This window comes from Nematocida ausubeli, assembly GCF_000738915.1.
Source record: "Nematocida ausubeli strain ERTm6 chromosome Unknown supercont2.4, whole genome shotgun sequence".
NCBI lineage: Eukaryota > Fungi > Microsporidia > Nematocida > Nematocida ausubeli.
In genome coordinates, this window is record NW_026515637.1 from 118,840 (window position 1) to 143,417 (window position 24,578).

The 24,578-nt window shown below is 34.2% G+C and overlaps 11 protein-coding genes across 11 annotated transcripts; 6 read left to right on the top strand and 5 right to left on the bottom strand.

Annotated features, from left to right (window-relative positions):
- Nucleotides 1–702: 702 nt before the first annotated feature.
- Nucleotides 703–1,050, bottom strand: NESG_01619 (uncharacterized protein; the record flags this gene model as incomplete). Its single annotated transcript, XM_053049246.1, has 1 exon — nucleotides 703–1,050. One exon carries the CDS (start codon nucleotides 1,048–1,050, stop codon nucleotides 703–705), a length of 348 nt encoding a protein of 115 aa, XP_052904196.1.
- Nucleotides 1,051–1,112: 62 nt separating this feature from the next.
- NESG_01620 (tubulin alpha chain) lies at nucleotides 1,113–2,432 on the bottom strand (the record flags this gene model as incomplete). Its single annotated transcript, XM_053049247.1, has 1 exon — nucleotides 1,113–2,432. One exon carries the CDS (start codon nucleotides 2,430–2,432, stop codon nucleotides 1,113–1,115), a length of 1,320 nt encoding a protein of 439 aa, XP_052904197.1.
- Nucleotides 2,433–3,017: 585 nt separating this feature from the next.
- NESG_01621 (uncharacterized protein) lies at nucleotides 3,018–4,052 on the bottom strand (the record flags this gene model as incomplete). The annotated part of the gene is made up of 1 exon (XM_053049248.1): nucleotides 3,018–4,052. The coding sequence occupies one exon, from the start codon at nucleotides 4,050–4,052 to the stop codon at nucleotides 3,018–3,020; it is 1,035 nt and encodes a 344-aa protein (XP_052904198.1).
- Nucleotides 4,053–4,408: 356 nt separating this feature from the next.
- NESG_01622 (uncharacterized protein) lies at nucleotides 4,409–4,825 on the top strand (the record flags this gene model as incomplete). The annotated part of the gene is made up of 1 exon (XM_053049249.1): nucleotides 4,409–4,825. The coding sequence occupies one exon, from the start codon at nucleotides 4,409–4,411 to the stop codon at nucleotides 4,823–4,825; it is 417 nt and encodes a 138-aa protein (XP_052904199.1).
- Nucleotides 4,826–7,792: 2,967 nt separating this feature from the next.
- On the top strand, nucleotides 7,793–9,430 carry NESG_01623 (uncharacterized protein; the record flags this gene model as incomplete). Its single annotated transcript, XM_053049250.1, has 1 exon — nucleotides 7,793–9,430. The coding sequence occupies one exon, from the start codon at nucleotides 7,793–7,795 to the stop codon at nucleotides 9,428–9,430; it is 1,638 nt and encodes a 545-aa protein (XP_052904200.1).
- Nucleotides 9,431–10,399: 969 nt separating this feature from the next.
- Nucleotides 10,400–11,677, top strand: NESG_01624 (uncharacterized protein; the record flags this gene model as incomplete). The annotated part of the gene is made up of 1 exon (XM_053049251.1): nucleotides 10,400–11,677. The coding sequence occupies one exon, from the start codon at nucleotides 10,400–10,402 to the stop codon at nucleotides 11,675–11,677; it is 1,278 nt and encodes a 425-aa protein (XP_052904201.1).
- A 1,117-nt stretch (nucleotides 11,678–12,794) lies between these two features.
- On the bottom strand, nucleotides 12,795–14,156 carry NESG_01625 (uncharacterized protein; the record flags this gene model as incomplete). The annotated part of the gene is made up of 1 exon (XM_053049252.1): nucleotides 12,795–14,156. One exon carries the CDS (start codon nucleotides 14,154–14,156, stop codon nucleotides 12,795–12,797), a length of 1,362 nt encoding a protein of 453 aa, XP_052904202.1.
- A 286-nt stretch (nucleotides 14,157–14,442) lies between these two features.
- Nucleotides 14,443–15,165, bottom strand: NESG_01626 (uncharacterized protein; the record flags this gene model as incomplete). Its single annotated transcript, XM_053049253.1, has 1 exon — nucleotides 14,443–15,165. One exon carries the CDS (start codon nucleotides 15,163–15,165, stop codon nucleotides 14,443–14,445), a length of 723 nt encoding a protein of 240 aa, XP_052904203.1.
- A 1,061-nt stretch (nucleotides 15,166–16,226) lies between these two features.
- NESG_01627 (uncharacterized protein) lies at nucleotides 16,227–17,897 on the top strand (the record flags this gene model as incomplete). Its single annotated transcript, XM_053049254.1, has 1 exon — nucleotides 16,227–17,897. The coding sequence occupies one exon, from the start codon at nucleotides 16,227–16,229 to the stop codon at nucleotides 17,895–17,897; it is 1,671 nt and encodes a 556-aa protein (XP_052904204.1).
- Nucleotides 17,898–18,743: 846 nt separating this feature from the next.
- On the top strand, nucleotides 18,744–20,792 carry NESG_01628 (uncharacterized protein; the record flags this gene model as incomplete). The annotated part of the gene is made up of 1 exon (XM_053049255.1): nucleotides 18,744–20,792. The coding sequence occupies one exon, from the start codon at nucleotides 18,744–18,746 to the stop codon at nucleotides 20,790–20,792; it is 2,049 nt and encodes a 682-aa protein (XP_052904205.1).
- Nucleotides 20,793–21,789: 997 nt separating this feature from the next.
- NESG_01629 (uncharacterized protein) lies at nucleotides 21,790–23,946 on the top strand (the record flags this gene model as incomplete). The annotated part of the gene is made up of 1 exon (XM_053049256.1): nucleotides 21,790–23,946. One exon carries the CDS (start codon nucleotides 21,790–21,792, stop codon nucleotides 23,944–23,946), a length of 2,157 nt encoding a protein of 718 aa, XP_052904206.1.
- Nucleotides 23,947–24,578: the final 632 nt, after the last annotated feature.

Sequence of the window (24,578 nt, forward strand, 5' to 3'; positions counted from 1 at the left end):
GTAGAAGAGGTTGAGTATTTGTCTATTATGTCTTGTCTATTTAAAGTTTTCTAGTAGAAGCTGTCTAGTAGAAGAAGTTGTCTATTTGAGTACTTTAAAAAGTTGTCTAGTAGAAGTTGAGCATTTGAAGTTGTCTACTATGTGTTGAGTATTTAAAGAAGTTTTCTAATTGAAGTTGTCTAGTAGAAGTTGTCTATTTGAGTACTTTAAAAAGTTGAATATTTTAAGTTATTTAGTAGAAGTTGAGTATTTGTCTATTATGTCTAGCCTATTATTCCTTGTCTATTATATGTTGCCTAGTAGTATTTGCCTAGTAAAAGTTTCCTCACTTCAGACCCGAATATGACCCGAATATGACCCGAATATATATAACCCGAAATATTCACTCCCTGCAGCACAAGAACTGTCTTTCTCCAAAAATCAGAAAATAAAAATTCCATGAAATTCCATGGGTGTGAATATAAAAGGACCTAGTATAGTAATATGCACATAAATTAGGATAAGTACCCTAGAATATAGAGTATCCCAAAGGAAAATACCAGAGAGTTTTCTCTCAGAAGAAAAATCTGCACTTGAAAGAGTCAATGTAAAGAGAAGAAAGCACAAGACACCAGAAGAACAAGAACCAGCACAAAGAAGAATTAAATGCTCTTTGGTGATGGCAACTTGAATGAATAGATCAGTTAATGTAGAATACCTAATTTATTGGTCCATCTGTGCAACGAAGCTTTCTGTCTGCAGTCCCTTGAACTCAGGAACGTGCACGTGCTTGACGAACATTTCTGTCTTTGCGTTGTCCTTGAAGGATGGTCTCTTTCCTATTTCCACTCTAATTCTAGTGGGAAGATTCTTCTTTCCTCTGGCCCAGATGGCTTTGTTGAGGTCCATATCTATCTTGACATCCATTTCAGTGCGGAATTGTTTCTTAATGAGTTTCTTCAAGTTTCTGACTGCACAGTCTGCCCACCTCTTCTGGGAGCATCCCTTTACAAGTTTCCACAGGTTTACGGTCAATACGACCACTTTGTTCTCAGATGTTATATTTGCCATTGCAGGGAGGCAGAAATAAAAAAATATTTCAAGCAGAAAAATAATGAAATCCCAACTGTTTATTAACCAATAATCATTTCACCAGAAAGGTCGTGGTAGTCTGCTTCAAGCGTAGCCAAGTCTTCTCTTGCTTCACTGAATTCTCCTTCCTCCATTCCCTCTCCTACGTACCAGTGGACAAATGCCCGCTTGCTGTACATGAGGTCAAACTTAGAGTTAAGTCTCTTCCATGCTTCAACGATTGCTGTTGTGTTGCTGAGGGCGCAGACTGCTCTCTTTAACGGGGGCAGTGCTCCTCCTGGGAGGGATGTGGGTGGTTCATTATTGATTCCTATCTTGAATCCTGTTGGGCACCACTCAACAAACCTGTCTCCTTTCTTGCTCTTTATGATTCCTGTTGCAATATTCACGTCCTTTGTGTTGATGTCTCCTCTGAAGAGAAGGCAGCATGCGATGTACTTTCCTTGTCTGGTGTCGCACTTCACGAGCTGGTTCTGAGGCTCAAAGCATGCAGTTGCTATCTCTGTTACACTCAGTTGCTCGTGGGATGCATTTACAGCAGAGACCATGGGCGAGTATGCAATCAAAGGGAAGTGTATCCTGGGGTAGGGCACTAGATTTGTCTGGAACTCAGCCAGGTCTACGTTCAAAGAGCCTGGGAACCTTAGGGATGCTGTAATAGAGCTGACTACCTGTGCAATAACTCGGTTTAGATCGACATAATCTGGTCTAGTAATACCAAGACCCTTACACATATCGTATATGGCTTCATTATCCACAAGGAAGGAGCAATTTGAGTGCTCCAGGGTCATGTGCGTTGTAAGCACAGAGTTATATGGTTCTACGACTGAGTTAGAGACCTGTGGTGCTGGGTAGATGGCAAATTCCAACTTACTCTTTTTCTCGTATATCTGGGAGAGTCTCTCCATGATAAGTGTTCCTAGACCAGATCCTGTTCCTCCACCAAATGAATGGAAGATAAAGAATCCTTGAAGAGAATCACAATTATCAACTAATCTTCTTATCTGTTCAATTGCTGGTTCAATTATACTCTTTCCTACGGTGTAATGTCCTCTTGCATAGTTATTTGCTGCGTCTTCTTTTCCTGATATAAGCTGTGAGGGATGGTATAAATCCTTGTATTCACTTGCCTTTATTGAGTCAATTACACCTGGCTCTAAATCCACCATAAGGGCACGTGGTACCATATTCCCTGTGCTTGTCTCTGAAAAGAATGAAGATGCAGACTCAATTGACTTATTTGAATTTGGGTCAACTTGACCATTTGGTAATATTCCGTGTTCTAGGCAATATAATTCCCAATTTGCATTTCCCATTTGTATTCCACCCTGTCCGACGTGGATTGAAAGTATCTCTCTCATTTTCCTGGGGCAGGGGTTCAAATTTTATTAAAATTAATAGTAAATTTAAATCAAGTAGTAGCTTAGTATATGGGAATACTCTAAATACAATGTAAATATGATTAAGAGAGTGAGTAGTAGAAGGAATTAATAGTATTGGGGCGTATTTGGGATGGGGTTGTAGTGAAGTTTATTTGGGGTGAAGTGAAAGTGAGGTTTATTTGTAGTGAGGTTTATTTGTAGTGAGGTTTATTTGTAGTGAGGTTGTAGTGAGGTTGTAGTGAGGTTGTAGTGAGGTTTATGGGGTGGATGATCTAATTGATTGTAAAGTTTATTTGTAGTGGAGTTGTAGTGAAAATGCATCTGTGAAGTAAATAATCTAATTGATTGTACAGTCTATTTAGTGAAGATGTGAAGTGTAGATACCTTATGACTAAATCTACTTGAAATTACTAAGTACCCAAGTACCCAAGTATAAAAGTATTAATGTGCAGATTATCTTGGTGTATTCTTGGTCTATAGGTAGACTGGGAGTGTTCAGGAAGAAATGAAGTAGTGAAATGAGGTCGTATTAATATTCTATTTATTATTCGGGTTATATTCTGATTATTCCTTGCTGTGCTTTGTCTCTTCCACTTTGTCTGAGTTTGTCTCTGCTGCTGGCTCTGGCTTGACTTGTTTTCGCATGGGCAGGTGTTCTTCTATGGCTGCATTCCAGTCCTGGGTCTGGGTGTATGATAGAAGAATATTGAATACGTGCAGTGTGCTTAGGACTGTAGATGAATTAAGTTTCTTCTCTATTGGGAGTCTTGCAGTACGGAATGATTCTTTGAATCTTCTCTCTGTGTATCCTTTGTGTCTATTTCTGTCAACTAGACCACCTATCACATAGATTGTTCCTTCTTCCATTTCAGTTAATTCTTCCTCTGCATCTGCTGTTAGTACTACTATATCTGAAATATCCACAGAATCATCTATGCTGTCATCCAAGGGGTCTTTGGTTTCTACCTTTTCGGGATTATCATGGTTCTTAGTACTTTCTGGTTTATCACTTTCTGGATTATTTTCTGGCATCTCATGGTTCTTAGTACTTTCTGGTTTAAGACTCTCTTCAACACCTTCTGCTTCTTCTCGTGCTGCCTTATATTCTGCAATTTCTTCTGTCACCTTAGCACTTTCTGGTTTAAGACTCTCTTCAATACTTTCTCCTGCCACCTTAACACCTTCTCCTGTCATCTTAACACCTTCTTCCTCCCGCACTACCTTATCCTTAGTGATGTCCTGAATTGACTTGCTTCTGAACTGAATGTTCGTCCAGTTCTCTATGTCCTGCCTAAGATATCCATTAAGAAGGGTTGAATTTCCTACAGTTAAATTCACTGGATTTTGTGCTACTCTGTTTGCTGCATAGACATATCTTATTTGCTCGCATAGACTTCTCATCTCTTTGTCTGTCATTAGGTCAGAACCCCCTAGTACTTCTATCCATATTCTGTAGTTTGACCTAACTTGATTCTCTGGGGCCTTCTTTCTTTTTGTTCTCTTTGTTTTTTTCTCTTTATATTTTTCCTTCAGCCTCTGGTACTTCAGCTCTTTCTTCTCCTTCTTTGAGAGTCTTTTTTTCTCTTCTTTTTCTTCCATTGGAAAATCTTTTCTTTGCAGAGACTCTCATTTTATCCTTTGCCCCACATGAAAAACACTCTCTCCACATGTAAATTCCATCTGTCTCTTTAACTATTCTGCTTCTGCAATTTATGCTTGGTACCATTATTTCATAGCACTTACATATAACCCTCTTTATTTCACATGATACTCTTAGAATCTTCTTATTATGCATCTTTAGAAGTACTTTTATAATTCTTCTGGATATATTCATACTTTTCCCTATAAAGTATATGGCTAGGTCTATTTCCCTGCAGCCAGTCATCTTTCTTAAATTTTTGTCAAATTAATCCCAGAGACAACTCAAATTCCATAAATTTTTATTTAATTCACTCATGGATACAACCCTACAGCAAGTCTTTGAAATATTCATGGATGAGACAGAACAAGAATATGTAAAAAGACAGAATATATTGCCTCTACTGCAGACTCTAGGATATATTGTGAATGAACAGGAAATTCAGGCAGTCCTGCCATACGAAAAGGATGCATATACTGTAGGAGAGATAAAAACAATGACTGAGGAAGATGCATTTCCACTCTTATCAAAGGATGACGTACTTAGTGCCTTCCAGGCGTACGACATAAATAAGACAGGGAAGATTCCAATAGGAGTAGTAAAGAGTATACTGCAGGCAGGCCCAGAAGGTCTCTCTGAAGAAGAAGTTGATGCAACTTTGTCTCTTCTGAATCCAACACCAGAGGGAATAGTTGAATACACAAAGATCTCTTTGTTAGTATCTGATAATTAGGTCTATCTTAGTCTTTGCTAGTACAATAAAAATAAGTCTATAATATAGTTGAATATATTGCACTAGGATCTCTTTATGCAGTGAATTCAAATTGACTTTTCTTTCTTAAATTATCTTCGGATTGTCTTGCTTAGTGGATTTAATAGAATTAATTCTGGGAATATTCGGGTTATATTCGGGTTCGGGTTATATCTTAGTGTTTTAATCATAGAAAGACAGCAGTAATTGTGGTAAAAATACCACTTTCATTATTCTGAAGCCACAAGAGTACATCAGAGACTGACTGTAATATTAAAAACAATACTGAAAGGGCGGAATATGTCAACAGTAAGAAGTACATCCAACACGTATACAAAAGGTCAAAGTCACCAACCGCAGGATTACAAAAATAAAACATCCTTGACAACTACACTCTCTATTCTAGACTACTATCTCCAGACTATCTTGTCGCCCCCTATTGAACACGTCAGTAATAATAGAACTAGAGAGACCAGACTAGCAAGATAATAGTACTACAGTATATAAATATAATTTAATATACTCTGTTATAGAGTACTATTTATGGGTTAATGTATACTTATATTAGAGTATTCTGGTTCTCTTAAATATTTCTGTGGTTTAATTCTGTACTAAATAACTTTAATTTTATAAATATTTCATCATATTATGATAAACTGAAAGCCTTCAGAATGTGTTTTAAAATAATAAAGTACATAAATATGCTTTCATTAAGGAATAGACTAAGATATATCAATTATAATGACAGATAAATAGATAATCCATTAGTACATAAATATCCATGCATTCTACAACAGAAAAGTACTTATTATAACCAGAATAACCAGAATTAGACATATTTATACTAGGTTTTCTCAAGTTATATTCTAATAACCTAAAGAGACTTATAGTAAATAGCCTATACTACAGATAATAATATATGAAGATACTTCTGGGCATAGAATAGCTTAATTATAACTGTAGTAAATATTTCATTATTAATTTATGGCTCAATGAGTTTTTCAACTTTCACTCTCCAAAATATTTTCAGAAATTCGTATACTAGAAGACCAATAAGTCTAAAAGAATATTAATAGAAGCAGTAATAGTAGTAATAGTAAGAAATATATCTAAAATGAATAAAATAGACACAGTCACCAAAGATATTCAAGTATATGACAAAAATACTCACTTGATAACTAGCCATATGCCTAAGTCAATAAGAATATACACTAATTACTACAAGAATATTTCCATTCTGAAATTGTAATTGTAATAAATTATCACCTTCATAGATTTCTAATGAATATTTGCCTTGTAGCCCCATGAGTATCCAAAATAATCCAATGACTGCCAGAATTTAAACTAAAATTCAATCTAATAAAAATATAAAACACTAAGAGAGTCTAGTACTCTAGAGGCAGCTGTCAAAAATATTCAAATGACCAGAAAGGGTTTATTGTAAATATTTCTCATTCTATTGTAATATTAGCACTAGATAATACTAATTTGTCTCTAGTGAATTATAAAGTATATTTCATTATGTGCTTCTAATTAGCAGTTATTCTATTCTAAATTATTTCAAATAGTAAATTAGTATATTAATTAGTAAGAAATTATATTAAGAATATACACATGCATATATTCACACAGATTAACCCGATATAACCCGAATATATTTATATGCACTATTAAAGGACATACTAAAATATAACCGAATATAACCGAATAACCAGAATTCTTTAAATTTAAGAAACCACAAGACTATTTTAAGTGAAAAGAAGACAGAGACACCTTCAGAATATTCATTCAGGTCCTGGATGGGTGCACTAAGAAAGTTCCTTTATGAAGTGTTCACTAAATCATCAGAGTAATTCACCCTATGAAGTACCTGGTCTATACGTATACTAATATACTAGACAATTCTTACAGAAATATTATTTAAAGAAAATAGTGATATATTAGAAGGCGTATATTATTAGCACTATAATAAATATAGTTGGGTCCTTTTGAGAAGTCCAGACTAATTCTGGCTATAACCCGAATTTAGGAAATCCTTTGGATAAAATTTAAATTTCTTTAATACAAGCACTCTTTAATATGCAAGAACCCTAAGGTTATTATAATTATATACACACAGTCTAATATAACCAGTAATATTAGGGTTATACATATACAGAACTATTATTCTAAAATATCCTCATATAAGAATATTTAAATGGACTGTCTTGACCAAAAATATTCAAGTTATTAAGAGTGTTAAGAGTACTAAGAGTGTTAAGAGTATCAATACAAGTGCAAATACAGTATAATTTCATCAATTATAAAATATATTAAGTGATTCCATTAATAGACTACTAATGGACACACTCAATGGATACACTCATTCATACACTTTCATTATTTTTACTGTCATATTCTATTGTAATTCTATTATAATTCTATTATATAAATTATAAACTCATACAATACAATACTGACTATTTCACATTATAACCCATATATACACGGGCTATACACGTATACACCGGGCCACTCTGACCGTATTCTTCAATTTCAATTTGTATGCACTCTGGCACTCTGGTCCTTGAATGTTTTTTATGATTTTTTATTGGAGACTTCATTTACGAATGCACTTGCATTTATGCGATCTTAATTTCATTTTAAATATAACAAATTGCCAGACATTTGGATAGCTCCATTCTATAGTCTATCAAATAGCTGGCTCCATTGGCATGGTCTCAAAATGACTTTTCGTGCAGGACTGTTTCTCCTTCTGGACCCTCACTCATTCTGCACCAATATGCACTTAATTCTTATATTCCTTCGATTCACCTAATACTTATTAGTCTATTCCATGCTATTTTATGCTTAATTTACCCAAATTTTGTAAAATTAATTTTTGAAAGGAACCCCCATGCTATAATATGATCATAAAGAAGTTTTTTAATAAAAAGTTTTATATCTGGAATGGACAACGATACTAAAATTAGTCTACCAGAAAGCACATGGAAAGAATTACCTGGAATGGATAAAGTTCCACAGATGCCAAAGAGACCACCAATGGACTTATACACTAGGCTCCTTCTGGACAACGAGGCATCTTGGATTGCAATGGCCAACCTATTCAGAGAGTGCAACATGGAGAAAAATATTACATTCGCGTATGAGAAGGCCCTTTCCAATAACCCACTCTCAAGGGATGCCCTGTCCATGCTAGGCCCAATATACAGAAGAAGAAGAGACTTCAACAAAGCACTAGATGTATTTTTGCGGTTGTACAAATTGCACCAAGGAGAAGACATAAGTGTAGCCATAAATATAGCATATTGCTACCTCATGCTAGACAGATTCCTGGAGAGCCTTGCATGGTACAAAATGGTTTCTAAGCATGCATCCCAAATAAAAGAAAAAAAGGGATTTCTGTGGTACGGAGTAGGAGTATTCTATGAGAGAATGAATAATTTGCAGATTGCAGAAGAAGCATATGCTGCATCCATTAAGATTGACCATATGTCAGAATATATTCCAGAAGTATATTTTAGGCTTGGTGTAACATACAAAAAGAAAGGCGCATTGACAGCAGCAATGGATTGCTTTGAGTATCTACTGCATAATATCTCATCAAAGAGTCACTTTCCCACTAAGGATGATGTTCTAATACAAATAGCACATGCGAATGAACTGCAAGGCAGGGAGTCAGAGGCTGTAGATATTCTTAAGGGAGTTTGTCAGCTGAACCCAAAGCACGAAAAGGCAGCTATGCTACTGGCATGGCTGTATTATAAAGAGAGAAACTGGGAAGTAGCAAAGGACGTATTAAAGACGCACCATGCAGAAGCACTCTCTGCCTTCTCTTGGTACTTGCTTGCCAGAGCAGAACAGAAATTGGAGAACTACGAGGAAGCATACAGGTGCTACCACTGTGCACTAAAGCAAGACAGTCAGAATCACATATACTGGAACAGTTTGGGCATACTTTACTTCAACCTCCTACAGTACGAAGATGCAATGAGGGCCTTTAAAGAGGCAAGGAAGCATAATCCAGGATATGTTGAGGCAGTGTATAACTTAGGGGCAGTTCATGAGCAATTTGAAAGCACCATACATATTGCACTTGAAATATACGAAGAGGCAATGACAATCTCACCAGAGGACAGGATGGTACTTGAGAGAATTGAAGAATTGGAAGAAAAAATCAGTAGCAAGCACATGGCAGGAGGCAAAGGATACACTCCACCTGACTTAATACTGCGTGATATACAGCCAAACCCTGGTAAAACACCTTACTTCCTGGCACATGCCTTGCTAGGGTACAAGCCAACAGGATTCATATTTTCAGCTGCAGAGAAGGAGGAAATAGATAAAATAGCAGTGCTATTAAGCAGCAACAAAGAGAGAGAGCATGGAAGTGCAGAGCATAGTACTAGAAGGCCTACAGTAAACAAGACCAGAAATAAAAGTACCAAAGACACCCACAGGAAAGATGCTTCTTATGATGAGAGCAGCGACCAATACAACGCAAAGCATAGTCACTCAGCATACTCTGAGGAGGGCATGAATGCAAATATAAAGGAAAGCAGCAGGGAAGAAGATGATAGCATATGAAAAAGTACTTAAAAAGGTAAGGGCTAGATTGAGTTATCATGTGTCTAGAGAGTAAAATAAAAATAACTAACCTGGCACTGCTTATATGATATTATTTAGATTGGTAATTCTGAGAAGTCAGTTAGACATTCTCTGCTGTGTATTGGATATTGGGTATTGGATATATTCAGGGTGAAAATATTCAGATTCATGGATAGTGTATAATTTAGTCTATACTCTATTGTATATTTAGTATATTGAGTATATTCTCTGTTATAAATTGTAAGTTTAGTCTCTACTGTATATTGAGTATATTTAGTATATACTCTGCTGTATATTAGGTATATTCTCTGTTGTAAATTGTAAGTTTAGTCTAGTCTCTACTGTAAATAAATTCAGATTCATAGTGAAGAATTTAGTCTATTTAGTCTATACTTTGTTGTAAATTATATATTTAGTCTATGCTCTACTGTATATTTAATAAATTTAATTGTATTTAGTCTGCTGTAAATTTAGTCTATATTCATTATATTCTCTGTTGTATAATTTAGTAAATTTAGTCTAGTCTCTGCTGTAAATTGTATATTGGGTATATTCTCTGCTGTATATTTAGTATATTTAGAGAGATTCACTTAAATTTAACCATATACTTACTCCATGCCTAATAGAACTATAAGTTTAGTCTAGTTTAGTCTAGTCATATGAAGTATATTTGAGATCCTGGTTAATAATAATTTAAATGAGAAGTAGTGCCTTCTAGGCACTTGTTTACATTGCTACTAGGCACTTATTTTAGTCTATTGATATAATGTGACATAATAATGTGCTTTTAATTTTGATATTTCAGTGGTCTTGGTGGAGTGTGATTACTTCAACTGTCAGGGATATTTTTATATTTTATGAAAGACCTTTGTGCTGACAACAAAGCATCCCTTAATGATAATTTCCACCATAATTATCTTTATATGGAATTAAATCTTTATTTATATGATGAGGAATGGGGTGTGTGATGAGATGCCGTCTCAGCAAATGAACAAGAATTCCTTACTTCCTACTAAGATAAGCATGGGTGCCTTGAAGAGGATACATAAGGAATGGGCTGACAGCCTGATTAAAGAACTTCAAATATTCACTCTTCAAGAAAACTATGCAGAGTTTATGCAGAAGGAGAAGCAGATAGAAGCAAACCCTGCCTGGCATATTTCTACACCATGCGAAAAACTAGCATATTTCCAAAGGGCAATTATATGCAGAAGAGATAACTCTTATGCTCCAATTATTCCCAGGATAACCATACTCTTGCAGTCCCTTCAGACAGAAAAAGATGCAAAATGGATAGAAGATGTTTTACCAAAACTCATAGACATTCTGGACCAATATAATCTGTCTAAGATATGGCACATACCCTTTTGCTTTGACTTCCATGATATGCGCACATGGGCCATAACCCTGTCTTATGATGTCTTAAAGGACCGAGTCCCATGGCATGCCGTTGTAAAACTACTTAGAAGGAAGGGAATTCACGATAAATATGCGCAATTAGATGAAGGTACCCCAGACACTGACCTATTGATCAGTATTAGCACAGAAATAGACATGGAAAGAATTGAGAAAGAAGGATGTAAGACAAATAGTAATAGTCTTAAGTATATCTCATTCTGTACCTTCTGTAACAAAAAAGGACATATCCCAGAGGTCTGCAACTCAGTCCAGAAGCACAAGAGACAGAAAAGCACAATGTTTACCGTTGCAAATAGTAATGGATTAAATTCAGATTGTACGAGAATATTCATAGAATTATCACTAGCAGGGCACTCAGTTAAAGGAAGACACAGCACTGGATCAGATATAAACATAGTAGGGTGGCACGTATACAATAAACTGGCTACTAAGACAGGCTCTCTTAAGATAAAGAATCACACATACACGCTCATAGACATAATGAATAGACCTATCTCATGCACAGCATACATGGAGTGTACAGTGCAGTATAAAAAGAAGTCTTTGGGGACGCACAGATTCTTCATTGTAGAAGGGTTAAATGAAGATAAAGTAGACCAGAATATCAAGCAAGAAATATGCAAGAATAAAGTAGCAGAGTCATCAGTACAAGATGGAAATGAGTTTATATCTACAGATATAAGGGAAGGAATACTGGGAATGAATATAATAAAGGAGGATATGGCAGAAGTATCTCCAGGTGAAATAGAAAGTGTATTTGGTCTGTCACTAGTGCAGGCATGTGAAAGAGTAGATGGAGAGAAATAAAGATACTTCTAGTTAGGTCTAAAGAATGTGCAGTCAGGCTGGGAAGGTCTTCTGCTTGGAGTGCAAGTTTAAATAAAAGCCTATCATATAAGTATAACTGTCACCTTAGAGAATGAGTTATTTTGGTTTCTTATTACATGGCAGACAGTAGACTAGACTAAATATAGATATTTATGTTGTATTCTCAGAATATCATATAATCACAGATATATTATTGACTAGAATAACAATTTAACTTGTTTTTGTTTAATTTTGATAGATAAGATATCAGTTAATTAGTGACTTATCTAAAAGTAGAAATATTCCAGCCAGAAGATACTATTTTAGACTCTAATAAAGGTAATTGTCAAGTAATTTATATTTTTATCACATACTCAAATATCTTTGTTCACTGTGATTTTTGTATTTTCCCGTGTGTATGCCTTGTTGTCGACATTGTCTCTTGCTTCTGCAAATTTTTATTCCTTAAATAGTTTCCTGAGAAATTTCCAGAAGGAATTATTTTCCTAAGGGGTAATTGGATTCTTGAATTCTCGAATTAAAGGTTAGAGGTGGGGAATTTTATCACATTAACTAAAGATGTGAATTTATTTAAACAGTTGAGTTTTTGTTGAATTTTGTTGTCAACTGTTTTCGAGTGTTGTCGAGTAGAAAATTAAAGACAAATTTATTTAAAATTACTACTACTAGTAGAATTACAATTACTACTAGTAGAGTCACTAGAGCAAAAAATAGAGAAAATTAAAGACTAGAAAACAAAAATATATTTAAAATTACTACTAGTAGAGAGAGACTGACAACAAAAATTACTAGTAGAGAGACAAAAGATATAATTTACCTAAAATCACTACTATATCTAGATATAGAGTACACTAACACCAAATACTAAAGTCTAACGGTATCTCCTACTAAGAAATAATTGGTATCTTCTATTAAGGAAATAACAAATCAAGTTATAATTTATTTATTGCTTTATTCCACACGAACAGTAAACAATCTTTAAAGACCTTGTAAGAATATTACTGAATTATTCAGTGCAGGATGAACATTTAAATCCTTGGGTATCTGGGTCCTTTCAGAATGGTCTTTTGTTTATTGTGGTATTAGTCCTGTGAGATTAATCATCGTCTTCCTGGTCTGACTTCTGGTTTTCCTGGATGGCTGTGGAGAGGGCTTCAAGCGTAACGTACTTGATCTGTGAGCTGATTGATCTTTGGATCGAAAGCAAGTCCATTTTATCTGCCTCCCCTGTGGAGAATGTGATGGAGACTCCTGCTCTGTTGAACCTTCCTGTTCTTCCTATTCTGTGAATGTAGGTTTCAATGTCTACGCTGCCTGACTGTTTCCTTGGGATATCGTAGTTCACTGCAAGATTCAGCTGTGGTACATCAAGGCCTCTACTGAGGACATTTGTGGTCACAAGTGCTTTTATCTTTCCCTCCTTGAAGTCTGCAATGACTCTGTCTCTTTCTTCCTTTGAGAGCTGGCCGTGTAGAAGTGCTGCATCAAATCCATCTCTCTTCAGGTTATGCTGCACTGTCTCTGCCTTGTTCCTTGTGTGCACAAAGACAATTGACTGACCAATTGCCATCATTTCATACAGCTTAAGAAGGGTGCTTATCTTATTCTTCTCAGGTACTTCCATGTAGAACTGCGTGATGTTGTCTGGTTTTACCTTTGTCTCCTCCAGGTAGAATGTCTTTATGTTCTTTGAGAGCATGGAAATAATCTCTTTCATTTTTGTGCTGAATGTGGCACTAAACAGAACCAGCTGCTTATTCCTGATCTTCTTTACAACAGAGACAGTCTGTGCTCCCATGTCATCCTCCAGAAGGGCATCTGCCTCATCAAGAATAACCATTTTTATTGCAGGTGACTCTAAATCTGACACAATTCTCTTTATGGTTCCTGGGGCACCAATGAGAATCTGTTCCTTTAGTCTTCTAAGATTCATGTTCTCTACTACATCTGGTAGTGCCTGTAGCATAGTAAAGTCAATTGTCTTTTTGAAGTTCTCAAGTACTGAAGAAATCTGTTTGCTTAGGTCTCTTGTAGGCGTAATAATAATTACCTGTGGTGTATTAACTGATCTATCTATGACTGACAAAGCCCCTACAAGGAAGGCTATTGTCTTTCCGGATCCACTGTGACTCTGGAATGCCACATCCCCGCCCTTTGCTATTTCTGGAATGGATCTCTGCTGGATTGTGCTGGGATTCTTAAATTCCATTGTTCTAAGGGCTTTTATGATATCCTCTGGAATGGAAAGATCTTCAAAAGACTGCTTACTTAGAAGCTCACTGGAGAGAAGAGAGTTCTTGTACTCTTCTATGCTGGAATTCTCTTTTTTGGAGACTTCCATTTGCTGTATCATTTCCAATGCATATTTTACATCATCTGGTAAATCCTCAGTTCTGCTCTTTCTATTGCTGCCATCTTCCTTTGAGTCTTCTAAAATGTCTTTCTTGTCACTGTGCATTTCCACTGCAAAAATATTTTATTATTTATAATGCATATGAATACGTCTACAATGAAAAATTCATTTATAAACCAGACTAATTACTGTTGTATTTTCAAAAACAAAGATAATTTACAGATAACCTACAATGTGAGATCTTTAAATATTCGTTAATTATAACCTGAATTCAGTAATTTCTTATCTATTTTTATTCAGAAACCTATCCATTTTATACCTAAATATATCTATTATTTCAGTTGAATATGACTAGAATATTTATCAGATTGAATCTAGTGCTTATTCTGGTCTAGATACTTTTTACTATATAGAATCTTTGGTCTAACTGAATTATTTTTCTTTCGTATACGAGTATGTCTAATATTCTCTTTACGTCTTCCAAAGACAAATGAACTGAAGATATCTCTGCTCTCATTAAGAACGCATGAACCTCCTTTATCCCAGGGAGATCTTCATATGCAGGCATATCTCTACCTATACTGTTGACTATCCACTCATGTGCTACTCCCTTTATTGCCTCTACAAAGCCTACGTCTAATTCTGCATCTTGTGTAAACCATGGACCATCCCCTAAGTCATCTGATGGAACTGCGTCATACAGCATGTAGACCTTTCTATTTTGCTTGATTGACTTGACTGCCTTAATAAGCACTCTTTGCTCAAGTGTTTTAAGGATCTTTGTGACTAAATTCTGGTGTAAACCACTTTTACTTCGTATATCCTTTATCCAGATTCCATCTACACCTGACTCCTTTATTAGTAAGTATATAATCTTCTCTTCTGGGGCACTAAATGACTGTGGTTCTGTGTTTCTTCTGTAAACTATGCCAGACTTAGTCTTAAATAAGTCGATTAATGAATCTGCATGTAAGGCATTTATCTCTACTACAATATCCTGGAGACTCATATCTTTAAATTCCTGTTGTATTTCTTGCGTAGTTACACCACTCTCCCGGGATGCAATAAACTCCAGAATTCCCTGCATAAAATATTTCAGCAAACTGAAGGCCAAAAAGCAACAAAATTCTGCAGAATGAAAAATCACTTTAAAGCCAAGAGAGAACAAAATAAGAAGAGATTTAAGTAGGAATATTATACACGTGAAGTGTCCAAAAGGGGAGTGACCAGCTAGTCCGAAATAGAGAGTGTAGTGGTACAGTGAGTTTTATTATCATATCTTTTCGGTTGGTGACTGTGGCCTTTTGTATACTTGATAAGTCTACTTCTTACTGTTGGCATATTCTGCTTGTTTTGTATTGTCCTTACTATCTTCCTATTATATAGTCAGTCTCTGGTATACGAGGAATGTCACAGAATTAATGAAGGTGGAATATTACCACACTAGTATACTATATATGTTATATATACTATGGAAATAATTCAGATGAATTTGGGTTATATAACTGAATAATCTACTAGTACAAAGAGTGATAATCTAATGAATATTCAGATATTCTAGACTAAAATAGTATCAGTTAGAATATATTTATATACTAAAACTCACTTAAACCCATTTACTTCATATAATTTATGGTATTTCACTGGATATTCTAGTATGAATAATAGTACAAGTATGACTATAAATGAATTTAGTCTAAATTAAATGATAATTCATGCTAACTGAATAATACTTTGGAGTGAATATGTAGACTAAAGTATACTATTTATATTTCTCTAATGAATATAATCCTTGTTGGTTTTCTGTGTCATACGAACGTGAAACCTCTCTGAGTCCAAAATGGAAGGAATTTGTTTCCTTAGGAATTTGACTAGTAGCCAATAAGACATGAAGGGGTTTGTTTGTTTATAGACTAATGTATATCTGTGTTAATTAAGTGATTTAGTAGCTTATTATTGATTTGTTATGGAATGAAATCTATTTATTATCAGCTCAAGAGACTAAATATAACTGATAACAAACAAACTAGATGATGAATAGGGAAATTATGTCTAATATTTCAGTGGAAACTCATCTACCCTAATTACGTTGTAATTTCTTATAGATAAATTACTGCTGGATACAGCTGTCCATGGGAGAAATTTAGAAGAGAAGAAAAAGGAAAAAAATGAAAAATGAAAGAAAAACGAAATATGCACGTGACTGGAGCAAAAAAAGATGAAAATAATGCAGTGACTGCAGTGAGAATGCCATGGTACATATACGAGCACAGGGCGTATACTAAGGAGAGATGGGTTGGGTGCAAATTACTTGATGTTTTGTCGAATGAATTTAAGAGAAGAAGTTCTTTGTACTTTCAGAAGGCAATTGAGGCAGGCAGCATCCATGTGAATGCACAGAGTGTAGATATTTCATATATCTTAAAGCATGGGGATCTAATCACACATACAACGCACAGACATGAACCCCCTATTCCAACGGATAAAATAGATATAATTTATGAAAATAACGACATTTTAGTAGTAGATAAGCCATCTGGTATACCATGTCACCCTAACTCAAGCTACAATAAGAACAGTCTAACAGAGATACTTAAGCAAAGAATGGGACTTAACTTCATCTCAGCACAGAATAGACTAGATAAACAGACATCAGGGATTGTGATTCTTGCTAAGAACTCACAGGCAGCAGTGGAATACCACAAGAAAATGGCAGAAAGAGAAGGAATAAAGATATATCTGTGCAAAGTGCGTGGTGAATTCCCAGAGCATGAAATAATTGTAGATCTACCACTAGCCATTTCCAGGAAAACATGCACTACAACAATACACCAAATAGACGGAGTATTCCAAGGGAAGAAGAGTACAACCATCTTCAGACGAATCCCACAGAATACAGCAGCAGGAGAAAGCATCTTAGCATGTGGACTTGTCACAGGAAGAACTCACCAAATAAGAGTCCATCTCCAGGCAATTGGATTTCCCATAGTGGATGATATGGTTTACAGTCAGCCATACATAGAAAGTGACCTAATTAATGATCTGTTAAAAATCCAAGATAATGAAATTGTCGTTGAAAAAGATCAAAATGAAGAGAAGCATACTCTAGATATAAACAAGAAATTAGATATATCTCATGATAAAACCACAGAAGAAGACTCTATAAGAAGTAGTCCTATCCCAGAGAAAATTAAAAGAAGAATTGTAGTGCAAGAGAATAAAACCAGTGAAATTATAGAAGAGAAAGAAGAAAACTGCCATATCACAACAGAAAAGACTCAAAAGAATGAAAGGACAGGTGCAGGGAATTGTAAATCACCAGATGTCATAGTAAAAAAAGAAGAGAACAACCTACACACAGAAGTTAATGAATTTGAAAATATTCCAGCACAAGAAGTAGACAAGGATTTGTCTAAAGATCTAGAGGATAAGATAGACAGTAATTATAGACTAATTAATAGCAAGAGTATACATATAACAGAGGAAGTGTACTTGAAAATAGCAGAATCATGTGGTTTATCACTGACAAACGAGTCAGTCAGTGAATTTGTGGCAGCAGAAGACTGCAGAACTGATGAGTTCCAGGATGACAAGGAATACCTTCAAGGTGTCTCAACAAATTGTCCATCTGAATTTATTGCAGAGTCATGCATGCACTGCAGGAAGTCAGAAGATCTGCTTAGTAGCCTCCCTAAGTTCTCTACATTGTCTTTGCATGCATGGAAATATTATTTAAAGGATAATTCATTTACAACAGAACTTCCATCCTGGTGCCCAGAAGAAATAGATAGTTCTGTTTGGGAGGGAATAGAGGCAACAAAGAGCAAGTTATGCCACTATATATAAAGTACAAAAATAACTTAGATTTACAGCAAGAAAAGGCCTAATAATATAATTAGATGGAAAATAGTTAAGTTATGTGAGTTTGCAGTAGTTCTTATGGGCTAATTTAAATACATTTTTGTCTTGTCTTGTCGTCTTTAGTCTCTCTAGTAGTAATTTTAAATAAATCCTATCTTTCGTCTTGTCTTTAGTAATTTTTGCTCTAGCCTCTATACTAGTAGTATTAATTGTTGTCAGTCTCTCTAGTAGTAGTAGTAAATTAAAATAAATTATATTTTTTGTCTTGTCTGTGTCTCTTTATTCTTCAATTTTATTCTCTAATTTTTGCTCTAGTGGCTCTCTCTACTAGTAGTAGTGACTTTAAATAATTTTTCATCTTTTTCTCTCATTGTCTTCTCGTCTTCTCTTTGTCTTCTCTTTAGTTTTATTTTTTAATTTTCTACTAGACATCATTGTCTCTAATAACCCGAATATTAATAACCAGAATATTAATAAACAGAATATACCATGTGATGAAAATATTAATTCATTAAGAGAGAAGATATAACTCGTTGTAGAATATTGATAATTTAAGAAATAGATTTATTCTCTTACAGCAGAGAAATTCAACAGGCAAATATGTGAATATGTATGTATGCAAGGATAGTTAAATCTGGCTGTACTTTATTGCATAAATGTGCAAGAATACAGTAGAAATTCTTGCTATTTTTTGTATAATTTATTAGAAATTTTTTGCAAGAATAAAGTGATCTGTCAAAAATTCATGAGCAAAAAATAGAAAGTTACTGATAAATTACTTCATTTTAAATGCTTAAATACAAAAATATTTAAGAATTCCAGTGCTAAGATATGAACATGGAAATGAAACAACATGAGTATTTATACGAAAGAAATAACAGACAGATATCCATTAAGATGCTAGTAAAAGTACTTCTTATAAGTGCACTTCTAGCAGTGCAGAATGTCTTTGGGTTATTGAGCAGACAATGTGCAGATAATGTGCTAGAAATAGTCTTAAGCAAATATAAAGGAAATAGTTCAATGACTAAGATTATTAAGTCTTTTCCCCCATATATGCTATATATATCTGGAAGGACAGGGATTCTTCATAATAAGCGGCTTACATATCCACACATACGCATAGATTTCTCAGCACCAAAGACAAAAAATAGTTCACAAAAAATAGACAGAGCGAATGACACAGTCAAAGAAAAGGACTCAGACGGAAATGAAATACCAAAGAGTACTGTAGAGTACTACAATACACTAATTAACATGTTCCCTTCACCAGACGGAGAAATAAGTATTTATTCTAAAGAAGGATATGAAGACTCCTTCACTTCTTTCTTAAAGAGTGAGAATGTCCAGGAATATTCACATAGAATCCTTGCAGCACTTCTTCTACAGTCAGAAGGAATTCATGTTCCACTGGAAATTAAAGAGAATGGAAACAAATACCCAGAACTTGTGTATACTAATCCAAGAAAACCGAAAGAATCCTTCAGTCTTCCCATATGCACTACTATAGAACAAGAAAGTACTAGTGAAGAAAGTCTAAAAAAGTTTGACAGTAGAGTATTACAGACTATTAAGTACTTCCTTAATACGAAACCAAAACCAAAAATTAAGAAGAATATAATGGCGAAAGAATCAAAGGAGAAAGAAATGGCCTGGAGGCATAAGTTTACTGAGACACCAGCATGGCTAATACAGTCTTACATATGTCACTACCTAGAAACAAAAGAAGATGCAATTGAATTCTATGATGAAATAGCTAATCAAATGAAGGTTTATATGGAAAAGTTCGCAGAGAAGGTGAAAAATACTATTTCAACGAAGTTATTTAGACAATCCTTTACATGCGAAGATGCACTGTCAGAGGAGATTAAGTGGTGGAATAAAGTAAACCAACTTAAAGATATGGTTGAAAATAGTCAAGACATTCAAGTGCTTCCCTTCGTGAATATTAGTCAGCTCCCTACTAAAGCAGCTACTAGAATAAGTTTCCATGAAAATATTCAGCTAAAAGATGGAGTAATTCCTAGTGATATAGAGTCTGTAGTACTCACTCTACTATGCTGCTTTGGATATGACGAGAAGACAAAGAAGTATAATTTTGACCATCTTCCATGCCTGTTAGAAGAAGTGAAGGATCTTTTTAGTATGTCATCCGTAAGCAATCCATCCAGTAGTCATACGTCTTCTATACAAGTAGGACAAGAAATATCACAGGATATTCTGGCTAGATGGAGTGAAATAATTAGAAGCTTAGTGAAAGGGGATAGAGATATAAGCTACACAACCATAGAGGGTGGATATGTGATTCAACCAGATATCTTCAATATTCTAATAATAATGCTAAATCTCACAGGAATAGGTTGTAATGCTTATAAGAAAGAAATAGAGAAATATAGGGGCAGACTGCAAGCCCAAATATTTGTGGGTGGTCATCTCCTAATGGGTTCATTTGAAATGGAAATTGCAGGATATGCAAAGAAGATATTTTCTCAGATGTCAAGAGAATTCTTAGGCACTAAAATTATTAAAGATTGGCATGAACTAGTCTCTTATGCATCTTCTAATGATGAAAATGGGAAAGAAATGGGTGTATTCTTTAAGAATTATGATATTCAGACAATGAATAATACAAAGTATTTTACTGGTGATCTAGAGATTCATTATGGAACAAAGAATCAGGTACAAAGAATAATTATTCGTTTTGTATCACTTGAAAAAATTCAGTTAGGAATTAGTGCGTTTGATGTAAGATTAAACAGCCTGATGATTAGCATGTTAAAGAACGAGATAATAGATATGCCAAAAAACAGTTATAATATGTATGCTCTTTTTAAATATGCAGAGAACCTACTAAGGTCATCTAATCCAGGTGATTTTTAAGTTTATCACCCCTAATATAGTTGAAATGAAATTACTAGTATAACTTGAATAAATCTTTCAGAATAATTTGACTCTTAAATAGTAAGTGAACTACAAGAAAACCAAACTTGAAAGTGCCCAGATATTTAAAAACTGTCTGAAAATTATATATATACTAGCCCATACTCCAATTATTAATATTATTTTGGGTTATAATAGGTATTTTGCAGTTTAGTCACTGTTTTACTTAAGTTTTGCTAGTACTGGTTTTGTAAGAATTATTTCTGCACTTGAATATTTTTATGAAGAAAAGCTTCCTGTCTTCTATTCAGCTAATAGAGAGAATTTTCTGAAATTTCCCAAGAGTGCAAGATTATTAGTAGGAAGAATATTCTACTGTCTCTAGTACTATATAGTAGTATTAATTTTAAATAATCATTCTATCTTCTCATTTTGTCTTTAGTTTTTGCCTCTAGTGTCTCTCTACTACTAGTAATTTTAAATAATTTCTGTCTTTAGTCTTGTCAGTGCTTCTACTAGTAGTAATTTAATTTACTAGCAATAAGCAATTATTAAAAAAAACAAAATGTAGTCAGAAATAGAAATATGAGTTAATTAACAAACAAAATATAGATGAATGAAGAGATATGAATAATTAATTAATTTTAATTAATTCTAATTAGTTTAATTTAGCGCATGAAAGTATAACACTTGGTAGAATATGCTAGCTCAAGGGAATAGATTTATACATTCACAGCAGGAAAATTCAACAGGCAAATATGTGAATATGTATGTATGCAAGGATAGTTAAATTTAGCTGCATATTATTACATATACACATATGCTTTAACCAGAGATTCTTGTTGTTCTCTTTGTATAATTTACTAAAAAAACTTAATTGCGAAGAATAAAGTGATCTGTCAAGAATTAATTCGCACATGTAATAGAAAGTTACTGATAAATTACTACATTTCAAATGCTTAAATACGGAGACACTTGAGAATTTCAGTGCTAAGATATGAACATTAGAACAAAAGAAAATGGATGTTTATACAACAGAAATAACAAACAGATATCTACTAAGATACTAGTAAAAGTGCTTTTTATAAGTATATTTCTAGCAGTACAGAATATATTCGGAACATTGAGTGAAAGATGTGCAGATAATGCGCTAGAAACTGCAGTAAATGAATCGAAAAATGAGTCTAACCCCGGAATGAGCGAGCCTCTTGCCTCAAGTAGGCTATCTTTGTTTAAAAAAATGAATATTCTTCATAATATTCGATTTAACCCTTCATACATAACTAGACAGACTTCTGCATTAAAGACAAAAGATGGTTCACGAAAAATAAACCGAGCATATGACACAGTGAAAGAAAAAGATCTAGACGAAAATGAAATACCAAAGAGAATTGTAGACCATTACAATGCACTAATTAATATGTTCCCTTCCTCAGACGGAAAAATAAGCATTTATTCTAAGGAAGGATGTGAAGACTCTTTCACTTCTTTCTTAAAAAGTGAGAATGTCAAGGAATATTCCCATAGAATTCTTGCAGTCCTTCTTATACGGGCAGAAGGAGTACCTGTGCCAATGGTAATTGAGGAGGAAGAAAACAGAATCCCAAGACTTGTGTATACTAGTTCAAGCAAATCTAAAGAATCCTTCAGTCTTCCCATATACACTACTATTACAGAAGGACAGGAAAGTTCTAGTGAAGAAAATATAGAAAAAGTTGACAGCAGAGTAGTGCAGACTATTAAGTACTTCCTTAATGTACCAATCAATGAACAATTTAAAGAAGAAATACAAAAGAAACAGAAAGAATCTAAGCCAAAGTCAAAAGAAATTAATTGCGAAAATGAATTTACTATGACGCCCTCATGGCTCATAAAGTCTTATATATGTCACTACTTGAAAACTGAAGAGGATGCAATTGAATTCTATGAAATGGCAGCCAAAAAACTAGAGTATTACATTCATAAGTACGCACTAGATACGAATTATACAGATAATATGGGCGTGATTATTAAAAAATTCCGTACCTACAAAGAAAAACAGTTAGAAGAACTTGAGTGGTGGATAAAGGTAAACCAACTTGACTATATGGTTGAAGATAGTAAAAACACTCAGCCACTTCCTTTCAAGGATAATACTCAGCTTCCTACTAAAAGATCATCTAGAATAAGTTTCCATGAAGATACTCAGTTAGAAGAAGAACTAATTTCAAGTGATGTAGAATCTGTAGTACTTACTCTACTATGCTGCTTCGGGTATAACCCAGAGACAAGAATGTATAATTTTGGCCATCTTCCATCTATGTCAGAAGAAGTGAAGGATCTGTTTGGTCTGTCATATACAAGCAATCCATCAAGTAATAGTATGTCTGGTATAGAAGTAGGACAGGAAATATCACCGGATATTATGAAGAAATTGAGTGAAATAATTGAGAAAATAGCAACGGATACTAGAGATATAAACCACATATCTGTAGATGGTCGGTATGTGATTCAACCAGATATCTTCAATATTCTCATAATAATGCTAAAAATTACAGGATTGGATTATAATGAATATAGGAGAAGAATTCTGGGTTATAGAATCTTAACCGCAAGAAACATGAATATAAACGATTCATTATCTTTGCAGGAAACTGATCTTACAGACCTTGCAAAAGGCATATTCTCTAAGATGACAAGAGAAGCCATAAGCAATTCCACATTTATAAATTGGCGCTTTATGCCTTCTATGTTTTCTAAATATGAGAGAAAAATACTTGTGAAATTTGAGAATTACAAAAGACAGACTGAAAATGATATATACTATTTGTCTGGTAATCTAGTGTTTCAGTATGCAACAAAATATAAAGAACAATTAATGACTATTCGCTTTGTATCACTAGAAAAAGTTCATTTAGAAATTGGTAAATGTACTCAAAAAACATATGACTCTGATAACTTACAGAAAGAAATAATGGTAGCGAAAAAAGACAGCTATAGTATGTATGCTATTTCTGAACATGCAGAAACCCTAAAACAATGCACTTCGGACGATATAGTAGTCGATGAGGTCAATAGGGAAAAAAGCAGTACAGAAGAAAAAAACAGCAAAGAAGAAAAATCCAAGCAAATTAGTTCTTATATCAGCAAAATAGCCAATTTCATGAAAAGTTAAGAGTGCTCAGATATTTAAACAATGTCTGAGAATCATCTATATAACTGACTCCTAATCAAATTCACACAAGTTTTGCAGTTTAGTCACTGTTTTACTTAAGTTTTGCTAGTACTGGTTTTGTAAGAATTATTTCTGCACTTGAATATTTTTATGAAGAAAAGCTTCCTGTCTTCTTTTTAAATTTTATTCAGCAGAAGAGAATTTTCTGAAATTTCCCAAGAGTGCAAGATTATTAGTAGGAAGAATATTCAATAAATATACTCTACTTTAAAGAATTCTAAGTAAAATTATTCTGTAATGTTGTAGTAAGAAGGTATATTAAGCAAGATTTAGTAGCATAGTACAGTGTACAACAGATATAATAGCAAAAAATCACAGTTAATGGATAGAGAATATGACTGTCTGTTGTATCCTAGAGAGTTATACAAGCCAGTACAGTCACAGTTAGCCAAGTGAGTATGCAGTAGGATGAAAAGAAAAGGACAGTATATAAATACAATAGACTAGCAAAATACTAGTCCCAGTATAAAATAAGTCAGTTTCTTAAAAAGAGTCACTGTTAGACTTTATTGTTCATTTGAAAACTCAACAATATCTATATACTAGTAGTAATTGTTGTCAGTGACTATATA